General features: G+C 39.1%; 1 protein-coding gene across 1 annotated transcript in view; it reads right to left on the bottom strand.

Annotated features, from left to right (window-relative positions):
- Positions 1–21,343, bottom strand: part of LOC137283505 (short-chain dehydrogenase/reductase family 42E member 1-like) — a 268,204-nt gene that overhangs the window by 10,110 nt on the left and 236,751 nt on the right. Inside the window, exons 7-8 of the mRNA XM_067815044.1 lie at positions 5,667–5,804; positions 4,576–4,641 (exon numbers count right to left, since the gene is read on the bottom strand). Of these exons, the coding sequence (XP_067671145.1) occupies positions 4,576–4,641; positions 5,667–5,804 (204 nt within the window). The remainder of the gene's footprint in view (positions 1–4,575; positions 4,642–5,666; positions 5,805–21,343) is intronic.

Genomic DNA, 21,343 nt, shown 5'->3' with positions numbered 1-21,343 from the left:
GCTTACTTTCCATAAAAAAAAATTACATGTCTCAGATGATATCCAAATGTCCAATGTGTTGTATCCCTTGGTCTGCCTGCACTGTATTACGATTGTTGTCACTTGATTAATAAAAGTGTGACTTCTACATGAAACATCCACTGTATGTGTTCACTGATGGTGGAAGAATGGAGTGAATACATGAAGTGCTCCGACAATGACGGTCACTGTACTGATGTAATTTACCTTCATGAGAACTCAGCAAAGACATGGCAGCCTGAATGACTTACAGTTATCATCAATGCCAGACCTCTCATACTGACTACTTATCTGGTAGAGATACCATGACAAAATTAGGACAGAGACAATACAGACATGAGCTGAGCCGGCATATGAGGTAAAGAGTCTGCTGGAGATCATCTCAACCCATGGCACACTTAAATACTTAGTGAATGTTTACATGAGTTCCCTCCCTTACACCATACATCTCAAACTATATGACCAGTGTGCAGACACATCTGTAGTATTAAGTGTTTTATACACAGGAAGTACACATAATCTAGACTTTGCAGTGTTGATGACAAACCTAGAATCATACAGAAGGGATATGCTGTGCATGAATTCAACACAGGATTCTGGTTTCTGGAGACACACATCACATAGTGCACACTAGTTTGGACCATTGAACCTTCTGCAACCAACACCCATCTGCAACCAACACCCATCTGCAACCAACATCCATCTGCAACCCAACACATAGTTTATGATTGTTTAATCTTGACCTTTATTATTACTTCCATGTTCACTGGACAGTAAACAAACCTCAAACTACTTTAGCTTTTACAAACTATCCTCAAACATCTATGTATGCCAAGTTTGTATACGCTGAATGAACACTGTCCATCTCCAAAACTGCTGCAGTGGAGGGGCTTCTACAGCAAATACAATAATTTAGGACTTCTATAGCACTACAGTAAGAACTGGGCAGAAGGGAAAAGGACATGGTTCAGGGACCCTGGAAGACACTAGTACACTTCCAGTAATCTTACATTAGCTGGCATGGCGTTCTTCTTACACAAGCGGTCAGGACATTGTAGTGTAGTTCTTGTAGTAATCATTTTAAGTAAACTGTAAAGATTGATCTTGTAGCAAGCCATGGTGTGAGATCCTTCCAGCGTGTGTGTGTTTCCAATGAGGAGACGTGACCTATCCCGGCAACTGATTGGGGAACATTTGTTTTGCTCTAATTTTCACATTAAAAAATGAACATCAATACCTGGTATAGGAATTCATCTTGAAATCATGAAAATAAAATAAAATAGATTTAACCCCTCAGAATGCAACTGTTGAGACGCTGAGTATATCACCATGGTCAATCCTGGAATAACAGTGCTGGATGATTATGTCATCCTCTGCGTTACTGGATGTGACAAGTATTGAACTTACACAAGGCAGGTGACTGGCTTTCATAATATTTCCCTCACTGCTGCTAAGATGGCGTATGGCAGATCCAGGTCTGAGTATGATCACAGGCCAGGTTTCTGAGACAGGGCAAATATGCCTCCCAGTTAGACACAAAACGATGTGACAGTTGACATAGGCTAGAAGCATGATATGTAGACTTGCATATGTCACTAAGGTAATAATTGAACCTTAAAATAAATATTTCTGGAAAAAATATAGATTACTGACTGGCATACTATCCGCTTATCTCGACTTGCCTCTTTAAAGGACAGGAGTGCTAAAGGATAGGAGTGCCAAAGGATAGGAGTGCTAAAGGATAGGAGTGCTATTACATTCATGGAATCAGCATTCAGTACAGCCTTTAAGCAAGCCTAGTCCTCATAGTGTGTAGCCAGTCCTTTACTATTCAAATGCTTTCTGTCTTACTTTCTTCAGAGCAGTTTGTAGGAAAATAAAAGAACTGTTTCAGAAGTAAAGCCCTCCTATGCTACCAGTCAATGAGGAATACTATCATTGGAATATTACTTGACCTCTGTACAATTTAGCAGTCTTGGGCTAATGGACAAGTTTGAATTTATTAGCTGCAAATGTTTCTGTTTTCTAACCTGAAGGAAATATGTTAAACTGATCCAGGCAGTGATTTGTGGAGCAACGCTGATGTCACAATGAGAACATCAGCACCGCTGTGAGTGATACAGGGTAGGCCAAGGTTCGAACAGCAACGTGATGTTTGTCGTTAAATGTATGCATACATTTAAGGTTACTACAACCAACCCTCAAGTCAGAGGTGTAGAAAACTAAATGTGAAGAAAAAACATGTCACCATTATATACTTGTCATGGAACATTTGGTTTTGGTTTTGTCTTTTATTCAACAACAAAAAAGATATTTTCACATTAAAATACTTGTCATGAGTGAGTGAGTGAGTGAGTTAATATTTAAGGTCACAGTAAGGGAGGGAAGTGAAGATACCCTCCGCTGACAGCCAACATCAGTATTAGCAGGAACATGTTCTTTGGTTGACACCACACTCAGCAATGTTCCAGCTAATGTGTTCTGTAAATAATAAAGACTGGAGCAGACAATCCAGTGACTGACTTCTATAGGACATGATGACATCTATCTACGAAGTAACAGAACACCTTGTAATGACAAGTACATGTTGATGGGATCCATATCCTTTCCTCACCTACCCACAGGGTGGAATATATATAAGGCAGTCTATATGTCAGGGTTTCAGTTGTGAAAGCAAATTGCTTCAGAAAAAAATGTCAATTACGTTTGATGGCATTTATCACTTTAGGGAAATATTCAAGCACAAGTTAGATGCTGACATGTCAAGGGTCGTAATCACGTTAAATCTGAGATTTAAACCCATAATCTGTGCCCCTTTGCTTTGTAACTGTGGTTTTCATGTATCTAACAAATGGGCAATTCACACTGAATGTGGACCAGATAATCGTATGACTGATGTTCATGAGCAAAAGACTACATAAATGGAGCATAATGACAAAATCAACCAAGTCAGCAAGGCTATAAAATCAGGGTCACCGCCCTCACCCAGTGGTTCATAGCTCAACCAAGTCAGGGTCTTCACACTCGCCCAGTGGTTCATAGCTCAACCAAGTCAGAGTCTTCGCCCTCACCCAGTGGTTCATAGCTCAACCAAGTCAGGGTCTTCATCCTCGCCCAGTGGTTCATAGCTCAACCAAGTCAGGGTCTTCACACTCGCCCAGTGGTTCATAGCTCAACCAAGTCAGGGTCTTCGCCCTCACCCAGTGGTTCATAGCTCAACCAAGTCAGGGTCTTCATCATCCTCGCCCAGTGGTTCATAGCTCAACCAAGTCAGGGTCTTCGCCCTCGCCCAGTGGTTCATAGCTCAACCAAGTCAGGGTCTTCGCCCTCACCCAGTGGTTCATAGCTCAACCAAGTCAGGGTCTTCGCCCTCGCCCAGTGGTTCATAGCTCAACCAAGTCAGGGTCTTTGCGGTCACCCAGTGGTTCATAGCTCAACCAAGTCAGGGTCTTCACACTCGCCCAGTGGTTCATAGCTCAACCAAGTCAGAGTCTTCGCCCTCACCCAGTGGTTCATAGCTCAACCAAGTCAGGGTCTTCATCCTCGCCCAGTGGTTCATAGCTCAACCAAGTCAGGGTCTTCACACTCGCCCAGTGGTTCATAGCTCAACCAAGTCAGGGTCTTCGCCCTCACCCAGTGGTTCATAGCTCAACCAAGTCAGGGTCTTCATCATCCTCGCCCAGTGGTTCATAGCTCAACCAAGTCAGGGTCTTCGCCCTCGCCCAGTGGTTCATAGCTCAACCAAGTCAGGGTCTTCGCCCTCACCCAGTGGTTCATAGCTCAACCAAGTCAGGGTCTTCGCCCTCGCCCAGTGGTTCATAGCTCAACCAAGTCAGGGTCTTTGCGGTCACCCAGTGGTTCATAGCTCAACCAAGTCAGGGTCTTCGCCCTCACCCAGTGGTTCATAGCTCAACCAAGTCAGGGTCTTCGCCCTCGCCCAGTGGTTCATAGCTCAACCAAGTCAGGGTCTTCGCCCTCACCCAGTGGTTCATAGCTCAACCAAGTCAGGGTCTTCGCCCTCACCCAGTGGTTCATAGCTCAACCAAGTCAGGGTCTTCGTCCTCACCCAGTGTTTCACAGCTCAACCAGGCAATGTAAGTGACTGCATAGTGAATTTCGATCACTGAGCCACAAACATCCATAATGACTTTGTGCAATCTGACAATACTTGAAGAGACTTTCATCACAGCTTTACATCTATGGACAAGATGACAAACATTGAAATTCAAACATATTGCAGCCGGTAATCGACAACACCTTATATACTGTGCCAACGACATGCCCTTCCTTGGTGTCCCAGTGAAAGTGATCCCAGGACAACTCGGCTAAGAATCAGCAGTGTTATTCCATATCCTTCTGTTGCCATGGAGACAGAGTCAGATGTTGACAGCATCAAATTACAACATCAGCTAACATGGTACACAATAACACCACACCAACACAAACATTCCATAAGAAAAACCTGCATTCATACTAATTTGTTAGTTTAGTGAAATTTCATTCAATCAATAACCAGTGACAGGTGACTCGTTAATTTCAGATAATTAGTTCACTTACCAGGGGTCTGAAGAACTCAAAGTTGTTGATTGGTTTGTCATCACAGATGAAATAGGCTTGGCCAGCCTGAAATTGACAATGACAGGCTATGGTGACAGTCTGACAGCCACGTCAGTGACAGCGAACCCTGCATTACTAAAGGGACAAAAAAGTATTTACACTTTTTGAGCTCATTTAACATATATAAAAGAAGAATTCTAGTGGATATTTGGATTCTTCATTACACAGGAAGCTTGTTGGGCAGGACAGTTTTGTGAAGTATTAACAAATAACACTGTTGTAATTGTGTGTTGTAGCCATGGTATGTCACAGAATCATTTCACATATCTTTTATCTGAGGCTTGATGAGTTTGAAGCTTATATTGTAGTGTGTATTTATATGACATCTTAAAGATATGAGGATGAGGGTTTTTTATAATACAAATTATTCTTCCACCTTCTTCAGCTTGGAAATATTAAAACCAGTACCTTCTGTGTAGAGAGAGGAGATGGCCTACCACGGAGGTGACTAATGTCACTTGATAATAATCAGTCAAGTCATATAACTGATGACGTCACAATAACTTGTAAAGCATTCAGATGCAATGTAATTGCAGAGCTATTTTCTAAAAGCGACATTGTCCTTGTAAATCATTTTGGGATGAGACACTTTAGTCCATGAGATGATCTTGGGAGCTTATGAAGTAACCCATACGCTTTGGCTAAATTCTAATTAAGATAGGAGACACGGGTGGCACAAATTCGAAAATCTGGAACTCAAACCATGACCACACAATCGTGGCATTTTCATGGGAGACAACTCTACATTGAAACTTGGAACAACAATGTGACCACTGTGCTCCACTTGGTACTTACCATGAATCTCTATGATGGTTGAAGTGTGCATTTAGTTCTGGACATTCATAAGAGGTGAAGATTATATTAAATATAATTCCACGACACGACACGACACAACACTACAATGAATCCTACCTGAAGAGCTGATCCAAACAGCACATCTCTGCTTTATCACAACAAAACAAAGATTTCCTTATGCTATATGTTTGCTTGATATACAATCTTAATGCTAATTTTGTGATGGACATACTCACAGCAATGTGCCCCTTAGTTTCAGACAGTCCACGGCCGGCTAGAATGTGGGCTTGGACCAGGTTGTCCACATGGAGAAAATCCACCTGTGAATCCTTGGCACCGTAGGTGACAGACACCAAACCCTGCTCCAGATAGGACTGAAACAATGGATGACAGTCAAACAGTATGTATTACAGATAACACTTGATATTGTAGGTGATAGCCACCAAACCCTGCTGCAGAGAGGACTGAAACAATGGATGTCAGTCAAACAGTATGTATTACAGAGAATACGTGATATTGTAGGTGATGGCCACCAAACCCTGCTCCAGATAGGACTGAAACAATGGATGGTAGTCAAACAGTAAGTATTACAGAGAATACTTGATATTGTAGGTGATGGCCACCAAACCCTGCTCCAGAGAGGACTGAAACAATGGATGGTAGTCAAACAGTATGTATTACAGAGAATACTTGATATTGTAGGTGATGGCCACCAAACCCTGCCCAAGAGAGGACTGAAACAATGGATGACAGTCAAACAGTATGTATTACAGAGAATCCTTAGTTAAATGTAGGTGATGGCTACAACTTTAATATGAAGACATGACAGTCACACTTACTCGATATGTGACTTTTTAACGAGTCAAAAACACTGGATATCGATTCTCTGAAAACTGAGGCTCATTTCAAGACATCAGTAGTGGAAATATGATCTTGACTGCTTGAAATAGTTGTAACTTGATGCCACTTGCCAATCAGTTCCCGAAAGATTTCAATAAAATAACTGAAAACAACATTGATTGAAGTTCTAAATGAAATGATAATTATAAAACAAAACATAACTCTGATATAAATTCCATAATCAGATGGCGTATAACATTTATAATTGCCTACTTCAGTACCATTTGGATGATGTTGGATTTCCAGTGTTACAGGCATACAGAAATGTCACAGCATTTTATGCACACATACGCTTGCATCAGAAGATCAGAGGATTATCTATGATGCTGTAGACTCAAAATGGGATGAGAAAGTACAGGGTTATGTATGGTTGAATTCTCATCACAAAACCAAGGGAATGTCTTCTCATGACTTCACAGGGTATACAATGAATTAAGTCCTTATCATGTGACTAAAGGGTTATTTGGTAGGTTGTATCCTTATCATGTGACTAAAAGGTTATCTATGATATAGTGTCCTTATGTGACTAACGGGCTATCTGGTATGTTGTATGGCAGATGGTATCCTTATCATGTGACTAAAAGGTTATCTCTGATGTCATATCCCTGTCATGTGTCTAAAGGGTTATCTGTGATGCTGTGTCCATATGTGACTAAAGGGTTATCTGTGATGTTGGGCCCTTATGTGACAAAAGGGTTATCACTGATGTTGTGCCTTTATGTGACAAAAGGATTATCTGTGATATTGTACCATCATCATGTAACTGAAGGGTTATCTGTGAAATTGACTTCTCATCACCCTCATCATTGTAAGTTTGAGGGCAGCATCAGTTAATGCCTGTCACTTGATTCGGGTGGCCATTGACACAAGTTTCTTAAGTGGTCAACCATCTAAGTCAATACCCTGTATAGTTGATTCGGCCACAGAGACAATCCCTGTGCTATCCATCTATTACAGAGATGGAGACAAATTCAATTCCTAATTCCTGTGGGACAGCCACAGAAGGAGATCTGAATATATTCTCAGAGTCAGACTAAATGGGCTACAGGATACAGATGCCTTGGGGGAGTTTTTTTGACAAATGCTAACACACTGACTATACTTGCCGGCAAGACTCATCAGAAGCGCCTTCTGTTTCAGATGCTGTGTTGAAGCATGAATATACAGAAGTTCAAGTCTCATTTATTTTCCCTGAACAGATCAAATAGGTCAAAGTCAAAAGTGTGACACAAATAATAAACCACAGGAAATCTTTCATGACCCCAGGTGTTTGGAAAATATGTTCAGCAAAAGCCACTCACAATATTTGCAATGTGTGTGTTTTTAAGAGACATGCAGAAAGATGCAATTTGATATGGCAAAGGATCAGATTTCCATAGTTTTACCATCATCAGCTGCAAGATGGAAACTCAGAATACCAGTGATGCAGGACAAATGAAGAGATGGACAGGACAGACAGAAAAATGATGCATATCTTTACCTCATCATGCAAGTCAGTCGAGTCAAAATGGCCTGTTGAACTTTGCATATAAAAATTAATTTAGTGTAACCAGCCCAGGAGGGTTTGCAAACATAACCTCAGATGCCAGTGGCACATAAAGTCGCGTGCAGCTCCAGAAACAGATGTTTGCACGTAATGTTTGCACAATGTATTCATGACATCTAGTCAGAGAAGCACGCAGCGTGTTTGCTTTGATGACATCCCCAGGGAAATGTTCACCAGTCTCTCGTTTTCTGGTCATACTCATTTTTTGTTACTTGTGCCAAAATGAGAGGTTCAGTCACACTTCCTATTTCATGGTTTATTAGCCTGAGTAGGACAGTATTGAAATAAACATACATTTGTGTTCAGAATATTAATATATTTGTCATGCCCAAACACATATAGCTTTCAAGATATAAAAACATACTCTATCATAAACTGAAACAATCTATGAATAATTTCCACCAGTATTGGTCAGTTTCAAATTTCACACAAAAAATGCAATAGTTATTTCGTCCCAAAACTTTTTAACTAGGGTAGACAATGTGATTCAAGAAAGACTACCAATCAAGCATACTTGTTATGCACAGTGTCACAGAGATTCAAGATGAAGGACTTTAATCATTGAACATCAATTCCTTGCAGACATTAATTTCTATTTTTTGCATATATATGATCATATTGATCAAACGATATGCACAAACCTCTTCAATGCTCCTCATCAAAGGTGATCATAAAAAATCCCTATTAAAAATACTCCAGTAGCCAGTTTGACCATGGACTTGATAGGAAATTTCTAGCTTGAGGCTAATGGACAGAAGGCAATTTTGCACACTAACATATAGCAGAATGAAATACTATATTAATGGCATTCAAGAAAATATAGTTTTAATGTTTATACAGTAAATTTTGCAACAAACTGTCCAAGTCAGTCACAGTTGATTGGCAATTATGGAGTGATGAGATTCACACACTGACAAGTCTATTTCCAACACAGACACATTTGGTAATGACAGGTGCTTGTCACCAACAGGTTGTCAATATCACCACTGTGAATGTCTTAACCACCAGCTGACTGTTGTCATGCTTGACCCTGTTTCAGTCCTTTTACAAAGTAATGCAACTAGGCTACAAATGTGCCCACTTTCTTCATGAGGGACGGTGGTACGGTGGTTAAGGTGTTTGCTTGCCACACCAAAAGCCCAGGTTGCATTCCCCACATGGGCACAATGTTGGTGTCCCCTGATGTGATATTACTGGAATATTGCTAAAAGTGGCGTTAAACTAACTCATTCACTTTCTCCATGTGTAGACAGCCAACAGAACAATGTAGTTTCTATGAGCTGAGGTAATTTGTATTTGCTGATTTGTTTGTTCGTTTTTTTTGTTTGTTTATTTGTTTGTGCTCTAAGCAATCTTCCAGTTAAGTGAATGTTATGGCAGTCAGAAAAGGATTAAGTCTGGACAAAAGAATCCAGTGACTGACATAATGAGCATCAATGCACACACAATTTGGACATGATAACATGCAACAACCAATTCCATCAGTCACCACTTTAAACAAGTCAGAGTTGCTGGGTTGTAAACTGTTAATAATATCATATGATGCTTTGGAATGCTATACCAGTTCATACTACTTTAAGTCCCTTAGACCCGCAAAATAAGAAATTTTTCTCTTCTACAGTGTCCCATAATAAAAATATTTATACACCATCCATGGAAGATATTTCTTGGAAAGGTATTGAACATTACAAGATGTCATTCCATCCGAATGCATGATATTTTCAGACATCAAACCTTACCTCAATACAAAGAGTATCTTTCCAACAGAAGTGTAGAAACAACAACACTGATTGTCTCAGGGTTCGATAGTTGTCTTGTGTGATTCATCATACAAATGTTCCCTTAACACTACCCCATTATTAATATACAGATCACAGAACTGTTGAGTTTGTTTTCCCCTTGCAAACACAATGAGGTAAATGGGAAGAAATGCCTGATTTCTTCTCAAATTAACCAGGGTATTTGTTAGAATCACAGAGAAAAAGAAAGCTGCTCCCATCACCTTTAACAAGGCAACAAAACTCATGGCCTTTTGCAGGAAATTTTGCAAAATGTCAACCAAGTTTTGTGCCAACATAGCCTTGATCTGCTCATAGCTTCGATTATCTACACAGGATTCCAATAATAGGATTGCAAGTTTGCCCATCCAAGAGCAGCAAAAGCATTAATTACCCGTAAAACAACATTGACTCTTTGATAGACGAAGGAAGAAAAGTGAATGATGTGATCTTGGATCATACAACTGTCTATTATGAAGCTAATTCACGTCTATAGTCTTGTAAACAGAATTACTCCTTCTCCGATCAAACATTAATATCTGACAAGCAAGCAACCCATTTGCCTAGTATGCCCGGCTGATGACCAATATTTGAAATCAGCTACAGGTTTCAAACATGATGACGGAAATCATCATACACTAAACTAATGATGACTCCTTGTTCCAAGTTAAAATTGAATTAAGTTTCCGTAAAAAAATTCCAGTTCGTTTTGTTAAATTTTACAAGATTAAGCTACATGTAATTTGTCAAACTGACTCAGAGTCTAAATAAAAAGAATGTTACAAAAATATTGATGTGGTGCACATTGGCCTTGAACATTTAGATCTGCCTTCCAGAAACTGACATGATGTATAAACGTGAGTAACCAAAATATTTCGTGACACAATAGACACTGATCAAGCTTGAAGATGTGCAAATTGTAAAGACAGAGTTCGCATACAAAGTCTTACAATCCTTAGAATTATGCAACAAAGTGCAATTGTATATCGCATGAAGCAAGGTGAAATTCCACAGAAACCGAATCAATAGGAATATTTGTTGGTGGAGTATTTGAGAAGCTATTCCTTTTTGTCAAACTGTGAGAAGACAGATCGCATGTTGCCTTTCCTGGATTTTGAGCTGGGAGTCTTTTGTGCAGGTTTCAGAAGGTGACAGGACCAATGTTCTGCTGCTTTCAATAGTGCCAGACAATGTATGAGTGAGTGAAAGCGTTATGAAGCCATTGTCAATAGTTGAATCACGGATGACTTAATAATAAATAAACTTTGACCATGAAGTACTTGTTTCTATGTTTGATTTTTAATGCTGTACTCAAATATTCCAGTTATGCAGGGTGGTTTGTAAATAATCCAGTCTTCACCAGAAGATCCAGTGATTAATAGCATGAGCATCAATCTAAGCAACTGTGGTACAATGACATGTGTCAGTCAAGTCAGTGAGCCTGAGCCACAGCCAGATCCCATGAGTCCACTCTTACGACAAGCATGGGTTTCTGATGACAGATTCTAACCCAGGTCTTCAAGGGAGAGCAATGAAATAACCTTATTGTTTAACTGTTGATAATTTGTGACAGACTGACCACTGACCTACTTTATCTGACTGGACTACAAGGATGAATTACTTTGAGATCATAGCTAAGCAGGTTCCAGAAAGTCTACTTTCACTAAAGACATGGTAAATTTTAATGCATTACCGAGTGATTGAACCTAATAAAAAAAGAAAAAGTCAAACATGACTAAATAATGATAACTTCCTTTCCTTGATCAGCACTACACTGATCAATTCAATTCATTCCAAGTGTTCTAGCAACCTGAAGCAGCTATGGGACACTTCCAGGAAGCTGAAGAGCTAGAAAAGATGCTAAGTAAGCAATTTCCCATGCATTTTTATGGTACTGACAAACCATGGATTTGAACCATTGCTCAATGCTTCCTGGCTTGCCACAAGTGGTTTCTACACCATCAACACCTTGGGCAACACTGTATGCACAAAATTATCCAGTGATTAACATTAATTTACCGATTTCCGAGACTGATTACATGATGGCAGTCCATCATCCACCCTGTAGCACTTGCAGGGGATCAGTTCTTATCCGAAAGTTCTTAAAAGATGAATTGGGATTATATTGATGACCATACTATCACTTATACAAAATCATTAGTCTTTAACTGCAGAGCTTAAAACATTTCACCATATTGATTCATGTGCATATAAGCCACATAATAGAAGTATTTAGAAGAAATAGGAGAGATTACAATTTTTATCAAAACCAATGACTTATCTGCGTAGTACCCACTTGTACACACCTATGACATTTACTGACATGATATGTGCGTCTGTGCAACTAAAGGTTAGCATGCCTTTTCCTTCTGCAATTTAAGTCCTGTGGTAAGAATAACAATATTAACACGTAATACTGCACTGTTCCTTGTTTTTTCCCTATATTTTTTTCAAACAACAATCACAATTTCACATCATCCGGCCAGATACTTCCCTAAAAACTCTGCTTTCAATTACCCGTCTTCCTTTCACATTTGAAGTAAATCAGAACTCTTCTTTGAAAAAGTTTTAAAAAAATCCTTGTATCAATCAGATTCCTTCCATGACTGCAGAAAAACTGTATCAGTGAAATGATTCCATTCCCTGATTTCTTCTGAGACCCAAGCAGGCCGACTGGACATGACCTAAATTGGTTTAAAAAGTTTGCCTTTGAACTCTGATGGCTTTAAGATAAGGGCCAGGCATGTTGCTTGTGTTATTTTATCAAACTCAGTAATGCTGTTCTGAGCTGTGGTGGAAGCTCCACTGTAGAATAGAATCGACTTTGTCATGTCTAAATCTGCCCTGCCCTGCCGTTGCCTTGTTGGTAAGGCCAAAGCAAAAACGACCACTTTGGTCTATTACTGAGTAAAATCAAAGCAAACATTGATTTGGAATCAGAGCCCTACGACTTTGATAATCACAACACACTCCCCGACAAATATAATTACGTTTTCTAAACAGCCCGGGACATGCAACAAGGCACGGGGACTAAATCCTAGAAGAAGAAAGGAGACGAATACTAGCTAATACAAACATTATTACTGGACAAATTGATGGGACCTCCCGTCTCCAATACAGAAATTATAACCTCCCTGTTCGGATTATCGTCAAATTGATCATAAGTCAGTTAAACCATACAGGCTTTGGACAATACTGGACAGAGGTTTCTTCAAACACCATTATTACTATTGCACGGAAAGTACTAAGATGTCAATGATGGTCTATTTGCCAGGAGGTGCGGTTGTGATTAAAAACAAACGTAGGACTGGTTTGGTCAATCTTGGCTGGAAAACTCAAGATGAAGTCTTCAAAAGAGATTTGAGCAATATGTTGCACGTAGAAGTACTCTTGTGACTTCTTCTTGGGACAAATACGCTGCCTGAATTCCAAATTTGTTTCAATTTGTTTGACTTCCAACATGGACATGCAAAGACTGTTTATATAACGAGTTACCAAAAATCAATTTCTTTTTTCCTTGAGCTCAACAAGTTGGTTCAGCAGCATGGCAACCTGTTGGAATTAACTTTGACAATTTGCACCAGTTTCTCAAAGGAATGTTCAATGATTTCAACAGAATACTTTTTCCATTTTCGAAAAAGAACATTCAACAATTTCCATTTGAAACAGATTTTTCTCAAAATAGTTGCAATGAGAGTACTATAAATTCAGATTTCACACTGTTCATGAAGAATTTAGTCATTCCTACCATGCATTTATTCTCAGTGGTGGATGTTCATGACTGGGTGCTACTATTTTTTAAAATCATGATGTCACAGGCTAAAGACAGTTTGAGAATCAATTATGGTTAGAAAATCAAAACTAAAGAACAGAGGCAATTTTGACTTAACTCACTCGCATAAGGCGGGACTACATTTGTCAAATGTGCTTTGTTGCAAGGCAGACCTGACGTCTTAGAAACTCTAAGGAATCAAGCTGCCAAACACGGTCACCCATCTAAGGACTCTCTGTGCCAAGCATCAGTAAACTTCAACAGATTTGTAACATGGGCTTTATTCAATGGCACCACCACCAAGCACAAACAATCATCTTTATATGACTGCATCAGTATCTGAGTGTCAGCATCTATGTATGTCTCTGTTAGCAACAATACAAGTCTTCTTTGAAATGACTTCAAAGGACTCCACCCTATCCAGCATATGGGGACAGCCTCCACTCCCTGCCCCTCTTCATCAGCAGCTCAGTAGCCTAGATACGTTTCCTACAGCGCAGTTTCGGAAAATCATCTGAAGATGGAGATTGGGTAATTTGTTTCGCTTCCTACTTTTCATCTGGCTCAATCCGTGGTGGGGCAAGATCTAACCTTGACTGCCAGTCATCAAATATTGATGATCAACTTTGACAACTCACACATCTCGAGATAAAGACATGATTCCAATGTTCAAGTTCCTTTATTTTTTTTATCACAAAGGAATTGAGTCTCTTAGATCACGCTACAGGGTACATTCTCAGTTTGGAATATAGTCCTACAACTATGCTCTTGTAACTGTTTTAAGATCAGAGTTGTTCATGTGATCTTCACTAAAAACTGCTTCTGAAGTTCAAGAAAACCATATCAAACATCATCAACAGAGAATAAACAGTCAGATCCCAGTTGGCACGAAAGGCAAACAAATGGTGGAAACATAACAATGGATCACAAAAGATGTCCTTCTATACCACTTATTGTTGTCATATGCTTTTGAAAGACTCTCTCCTGATGTATCTCGATAAAATGTGTTAGTTCAAAATTCAACATAAATGTTATCATGATGACATGTAATAAAATCTATAGCAGTCATCTGAGTGACTTGAGAAAACGACAATATACAGTTACATTCGCCCTTAGCTACACCTGATTTGACACGCAGTCTGAAGACAGGCCATTGCCGAAACACACATATACTTCATCTGATAGACGTGTCTGTGACTTGTGAACATTTAGGGTTAAATTTCTTACATGACTTGATAAAAGTGTGTTCAGGGACTCGGTTACCTTTAGTCTCACAGTACAAGTCCATTCAACTCACAATACTCTTTCACATGTAACAAAATATCCTCAAGTGATATTACCTCATATGTCAATGGAATCCCACTTCGTATGGTTCATTCATGCTACATTGACTCACAAAAACATAATCCCACTAAACAAAACTGTGGTATGTCTTTGATGTGTGGTACTTGGTACACTATACCATTAAAAAAAGAAGGGGATATCGGATTTACAAGATTGATAAAATACAAATGAAGCCAAGAAGGAAACAGATGATGATAAGAAATTAAGGGAAATTGTGAGAATTTATTCCATTCCTTTGGAATTGTCTCATGTGTATGGATATGGATTACTTTTTGTAATATGCACTGACATTGGCACTGACATTGGCACTGACATTGGCACTGACATTGGCACTGACATTGGGACTGGCATTGGCACTGACATTGGCACTGACATTGGCACTGACATTGGCACTGACATTGGCACTGACATTGGCACTGACATTGGGACTGGCATTGGCACTGACATTGGCACTGACATTGGCACTGACATTGGCACTGACATTGGGACTGGCATTGGCACTGACATTGGCACTGACATTGGGACTGGCATTGGCACTGACATTGGGACTGGCATTGGCACTGACATTGGCACTGACATTGGCACTGAAATTGGGACTGGCATTGGCACTGACACTGGCACTGACACTGGCACTAACATTGGGACTGGCATTGGGACTGACATTGGCACTGGCATTGGCACTGGCAATGTGGTATGCTCACAAAATGTAATATCCCCTACATTGTTTTATTGGTATACATGGTGGTGCTGTAATGAAGCAATATTGGTCCTATAAATGTATCTGTGTTTAGTCAGCTGAGCTATACGTGAACATTTATGATGAAATATTGCACTATCCACTATTACTGATATAGTGAACACTGAGTGCAATTCGTTACATACCGGAATATATACTTGTCATCAAGTATGTGATTGGTGAACATGTTCATCACATACAAGGCAATTAGTTTGACATTATCTGAACACGGTTCACATACAAGACAATCAGGTGTCAACAAATGTGTTAAGCTGTGCCCAGTTCACATACAAGACAATCAGTTGTCATCAGATGTGTTCATCGGTGCCCAGTTCACATACAAGGCAGTCAGTTGTCATCAGATGTGTTCACCTGTCCCGAATTCACATACAAGATACTCAGTTGTCATCAGATGTGTTCACCTGTGCACAGTCATCAAATCTAAAATCTCTGATATACTGATCTTTCCAGCAGCAACTGACATAAAGATTTGAGACATGAGAACAGTTGTGAGATCAGTAATATATTTATACACAAAATAACACAAAGTCTACCACTGTACTAAACATATCAAAACCTTTCACAAATTTCTATTGATACTACTAACATTGACACCACATATCAAGGATAAGCTTCAGAGGAGCTCCTCTCAGACCAAGTGTTTCTATGTTCACATCACATCCATGGGATCAGTATAAACCATTTAAGAAGAGCCTTCACTACAGGAATGACAGGAATTCATCAAAACCAGGGAAGGTGGTCAGTTGGTATTAAATAATGCAATTTGTAGCAGGTGACATAATAAACTCCAAGTAAAGCTTAATAAAATATGATCTTATCAAACAGGATACAGACAATGCTTGGCACTAAAGACCTGTTAATCGGAGCCATATTTGATTGTCTGGTCTCAGGGGTAGGCGGATGCCCGGGAAGGAAAAACAATCGAGTGATTCATTTCTCTGTGGAAATCAACACTACTGGTACTTTTTCAATGTTCGTGAATAATTCATTTTGTAAATTTAATTATAAACATGGGGCAATTTTGAGGAAATCATCCTTTTGTATTAAAATGGTTCAAGTCAGGCTGGATCTGGATAACTTCAAACTGTTTTATTTGGGTTTGGTATCAATTATTTGCCAATGCAACAACAGAACTAATACACTAGAATAAACAGAGAGCTCAGTTTTTTCATAACTTACTTATGCCCAGAGAGACTTCAGCATTCCATCCAAGTTCTAGCTATACACAGTGGCCATTGTGACCAAACATACTTCATCTTCATTATAACCCCTGGTAAGAAGTGGGTGAGAATCAGTGTCTTCTGAAACCAATGCTTCTCGTATGAGGTGAGTATGGTGAACAACGATTATCACCATCACAGATATCTGGAAACGTTGCAGTGTCAGTTCATAGTTAGGGGTACAATTTTAATGACTAATCATTGTGTCTAGTGATGTTTTGTTACAAATTTTACTTCTACATGAATGAAGTCTATGTTACGTCACATGTTCAATTTCCTGTATTTGTTGAAAGAATATGATGTATTTTTGGGGGCATGGCAAAATTTGAGAATACTATGTTGACTGATGCTAATGAAATCAACCACTGGATTTTCTGATCCAGCCGCAATTATTTACAGACCATTTTTACAGCTGAAATATTTAAGAGTGCAATGTGAAACAAGAAATTGTACAATACTGACTCTGTTTATGTGGAGCTGTCAACAGCATTGGCTCCTATGACAAGATTCATTGTTATTTTAAGTATGACTGCTTTTAAGTTACCAAACAAACATTCTTAATTATTTTAACAAAAGTTACACGAAATAAAGTCATAAACTGTAAACATTCCAAACAAACGTAAAACATTTCATTAGAAAACCCAACTGAATCTGATCATGTCATAACATAATCAATCAAACTACAAACCACTATAAGAATGTTTTTACAAACTTAACTTCTGAAACTGATTGAAGTGCAAGAAAGACATTAATCATGAAGACGCACAACTGGTTGGCACCAAGTTCCTGGAAGACCTCTTGGAGAAGTAAAGTAACATGATCATAAAATACAAGAACATGAATGCTAACATGTTTTAGAGACTCAGAAATCATGACATATTTGATTTATAACCGGATTAAATCTGATCATAAATAGGCTTAGCCAACCATGCTGTCATCGCCAAACAAATGACAAGAACTCCATTAAGAAATGTACACAGTAATTACTGATAAGGACGATGGCTGTCCAGTATAAGAAGAGGCTAGCACTAGTATGTTTTGTGAAATCAAGCGAGATCCATTACAAAATGTACACAGTAATTATAAAGTAGTCACTTTCAGCTGTTGCACAGAGCGTAAAGCGACAAGCAATGTTGCCTACTTTATCAAATTCCCCCAGACGAAGAATAAGTGATATTGAACAAAACGACCGAGACGAACAAAATGGAATCTGTCTATGAAATTGTCATGTAGCCATGAGCACACATCTGATGCCTTCATGTGCAGAAAGTGATGCCTCATATTTGCAGACACTTTGTCATGACACGAATGATTAATCTAATAATTCTCCGAATTCTGATGCTTTATTGTAGTGAAGTTTGCATCGTGTTCAGCATTGCCGATGTAAGATATGATAGCGGGAAGTGATCTAATATCTAAAGAGGGTACAAGGTTACCCCCTGCTCCCCAAATCTACTCCCAACCCTCTAAAATCAATAACCCACAAGATAAACTTTTCCATGTTTTTACAGCAAGTTAGTGGTCGGGCTCTGTGAAATCAATAACAATCGTCCCAAGCTTCCTTCATCATGACTTATGCTCATGGGGGTACCCCTGGTCATCCATTCCGTTGCCATGCTCCTCTTGCCCAAGCTCATCGGCCATTTCCGCTATGAAGCTCTCTCGGAATGACCGACACCTTCCAAGCCCATCTTAAGTGATTAAATTTATTGGATTTGTTGAGAATGGCATGGATTGATAGTGGCAGCTACCTAGAGAATCCGTTCAATGGCGAGTTATGTTAACAGGGGTGACAAGAGGATCGTCTTTTCGCATTCCCACCCATCAATTGCGACAATTTGAAAATTGATGATTACTTGTGATACCAGTGGAGGCAGTCAACAGGTGAGTAGTACTATTGGTGTATGGCACTGTAACACTTGCTTTCTTGTACGAGTGAACATCATTTTGTTGGTGATGATTCAATGTTCATATGTACGTGAACAGATTGTGTAACAGGAAAATGTTCAGGTTCTTTCCATTCATTTGTTCAAATAATACAGAGCTATTGGTCCATACAATCTTTTAAAAACATAAATGTAATAAACTCAAGCCTGCTTTACCATGAAAATATTTACATATCATACCGTGTTCAGATGATGAATCTGAATTCATTGAGTCTTATGGCTGAGATATCTTTCTGAGAGAAAATCATGGGCACAAAATCTAACACAAATTTTCCATTAATGGGGCATTTTCAGCACTCTTGCTACATAGTAGACAGAATAATTTGTGAAGATGGATAGTATTCCGTGTGCCCCAAAAGTAATTTATATGAAAAGTTAGTTGATCTGACCGGATTTGTGATGAAAATTTATGGAGTACTTAACCTGCATCTTGTCACCTCACTAAAATACATAACCTTGATCTGACATGTCTGTCTCGATTCTCTTTTGAATTGCCAATTTAAAATAGTGGTTAAGCATTATTGTTTCTGATAAGAGCGAACGTAATAGAAAATAATCATCCTTACTTACATGTAACAGGCTCCATATTGTTCCTAACGCTTTTGACTTTTCACCCCATTACATGTAAAGTGATGACAGAACATCTTATTCAACAGTGCCCCATTGTGTAAATGGCACAGAAACTCAATGAAAGAACTGGAATGTCTGCTAACAAGTATCTTTGTGATAGCATCCAGATGAAGAATGGATCACTGAAGCAAGATTTAAATAATCTAAATATGTACTAAACTTTGGAACTTTTAAATCAAGATCAGTGTTTTAAGGACATTTCTTTATGACCTTGCTGCCCTAAACATGAAATCTATCTAACGTACTTATGTTTCAACAAAACAACAGAGTGAGTGAGTGAGTTTAGTTTTACGCCGCACTCAGCAATATTCCAGCTATATGGCGGCGGTCTGTAAATAATCGAGTCTGGACCAGACAATCCAGTGATCAACATCATGAGCATTGATCTGCGCAATTGGGAACCAATGACATGTGTCAACCAAGTCAGCGAGCCTGACCACTCGATCCCGTTAGTCGCCTCTTACGACAAAACAACAGAAACAGCAACAACTTATAGTGATATTGAAAACTATGGTCATGGTCACTATTTACAGGAAATGTCTGTGAACTTTCAAAATAACAGTTATGGAAGAGCATTCCTTGTGGCTGCTCACTAACAAACAGAAAAGTTATAAAATGTTTTCCATGACCTTGAAAATAAGGTCAAGGTCACCTTACCAACAGGGGCCTGCAGTAACCCAAAGGAAACATGGGCACTATACCTGAACCAAATGCAAACAATTGCTGGACAACTACATCAATACTTAATTTGGCAGAAGACAAACTTTCAGATAAAAACATATCAAAATAATGAATAGTTAGTGTTTATGGAATTTACTTCATAAAACACTGCTTAAGACTTCATTAAATCACCATGCATACTATGGTGAAAAATGCCCTTGCTTTATCAAAACATAAAAACTCCATACAAGAAAGGCAGAATGACAGCTAGAATGTCAGAATGTGACATGGAGGAGAGTAATGGCAACAGTATCTTCAACTTCAGGATATCTAGATTCAGTTTCTCACATTTATATTTTCTCCATGTTACAATTGTACATGCAGAAATTCAGCAAGCAAATTCTATAGTGTAGTATATTGTTTTAAAGTTGAGAAACAGTCCAGAATGTGGATGAAGGAAATACAGTTCAGATGTAGAGTATGTGTTGTGATTACAAAATAGTGACAAAATCCTTTACACCTCCGTAAGTGAGTGAGTTGAGTTTCATGCTGCTTTTAGCAATATCTCAGTAATGGCAAAACTAGGAACACCAGAAATGGGCTGTACATATTGTGCCCATGTGGAGAATCGAACCAAGGCCTTCAGTATGATGATCCAATGCTTTCACGTCAAGGCTACCAGACTGGACTGCAGTGTACATATGTATTTCTGTCTCACTATCACACAGGGGTGATACCAGACTGGACTGCAGTGTACACATGTATTTCTGACTCACTATCACACAGGGGTGATACAAGACTGGACTGCAATGTTCACATGTATTTCTGACTCACTATCACACAGGGGTGATACCAGACTGGACTGCAATGTACACATGTATTTCTGACTCACTATCACACAGGGGTGATACCAGACTGTACAGGAATGTACAACACAAATCCAGAAGATAGGGAATGGCATGAGACATGAATTTGGTAATGATCCCCAACTCTCCTACTGTACTAAGGCTTGAATGGTGAAACTTTGATCAAACAACATGTGAGGAAGGATCACATGATGGTCTTTGAAATTTTCACAAACCTGATTGCGTGTTTGATAGTAGCTGAAAGTTGTAAAATGTAAACACTATAGACAGGAGTGGAAGGAATATTGCTGAACATAAATGAAAAGTGACTGTAGTAACTTAAAAGCACGACTCACTTTCAGTCTATCACTCTGAATCCTTTTGCATAAATCTGACTGTGAAACACATGAAGTAGTTGTGAAATAAGTAGTCTCACTGGTCTCTGTATTTCAATTAGTAAAACACTACTAGAGAAGTAAAACTGTAAATTTCAGTGCTTCAAATGTCCATAGCCA

The sequence above is a fragment of the Haliotis asinina genome, chromosome 5, assembly GCF_037392515.1.
Source record: "Haliotis asinina isolate JCU_RB_2024 chromosome 5, JCU_Hal_asi_v2, whole genome shotgun sequence".
Lineage (NCBI taxonomy): Eukaryota > Metazoa > Mollusca > Gastropoda > Lepetellida > Haliotidae > Haliotis > Haliotis asinina.
Note: the sequence above shows the minus strand (reverse complement) of the source record. Positions and strands in the feature narration are given on the sequence as shown.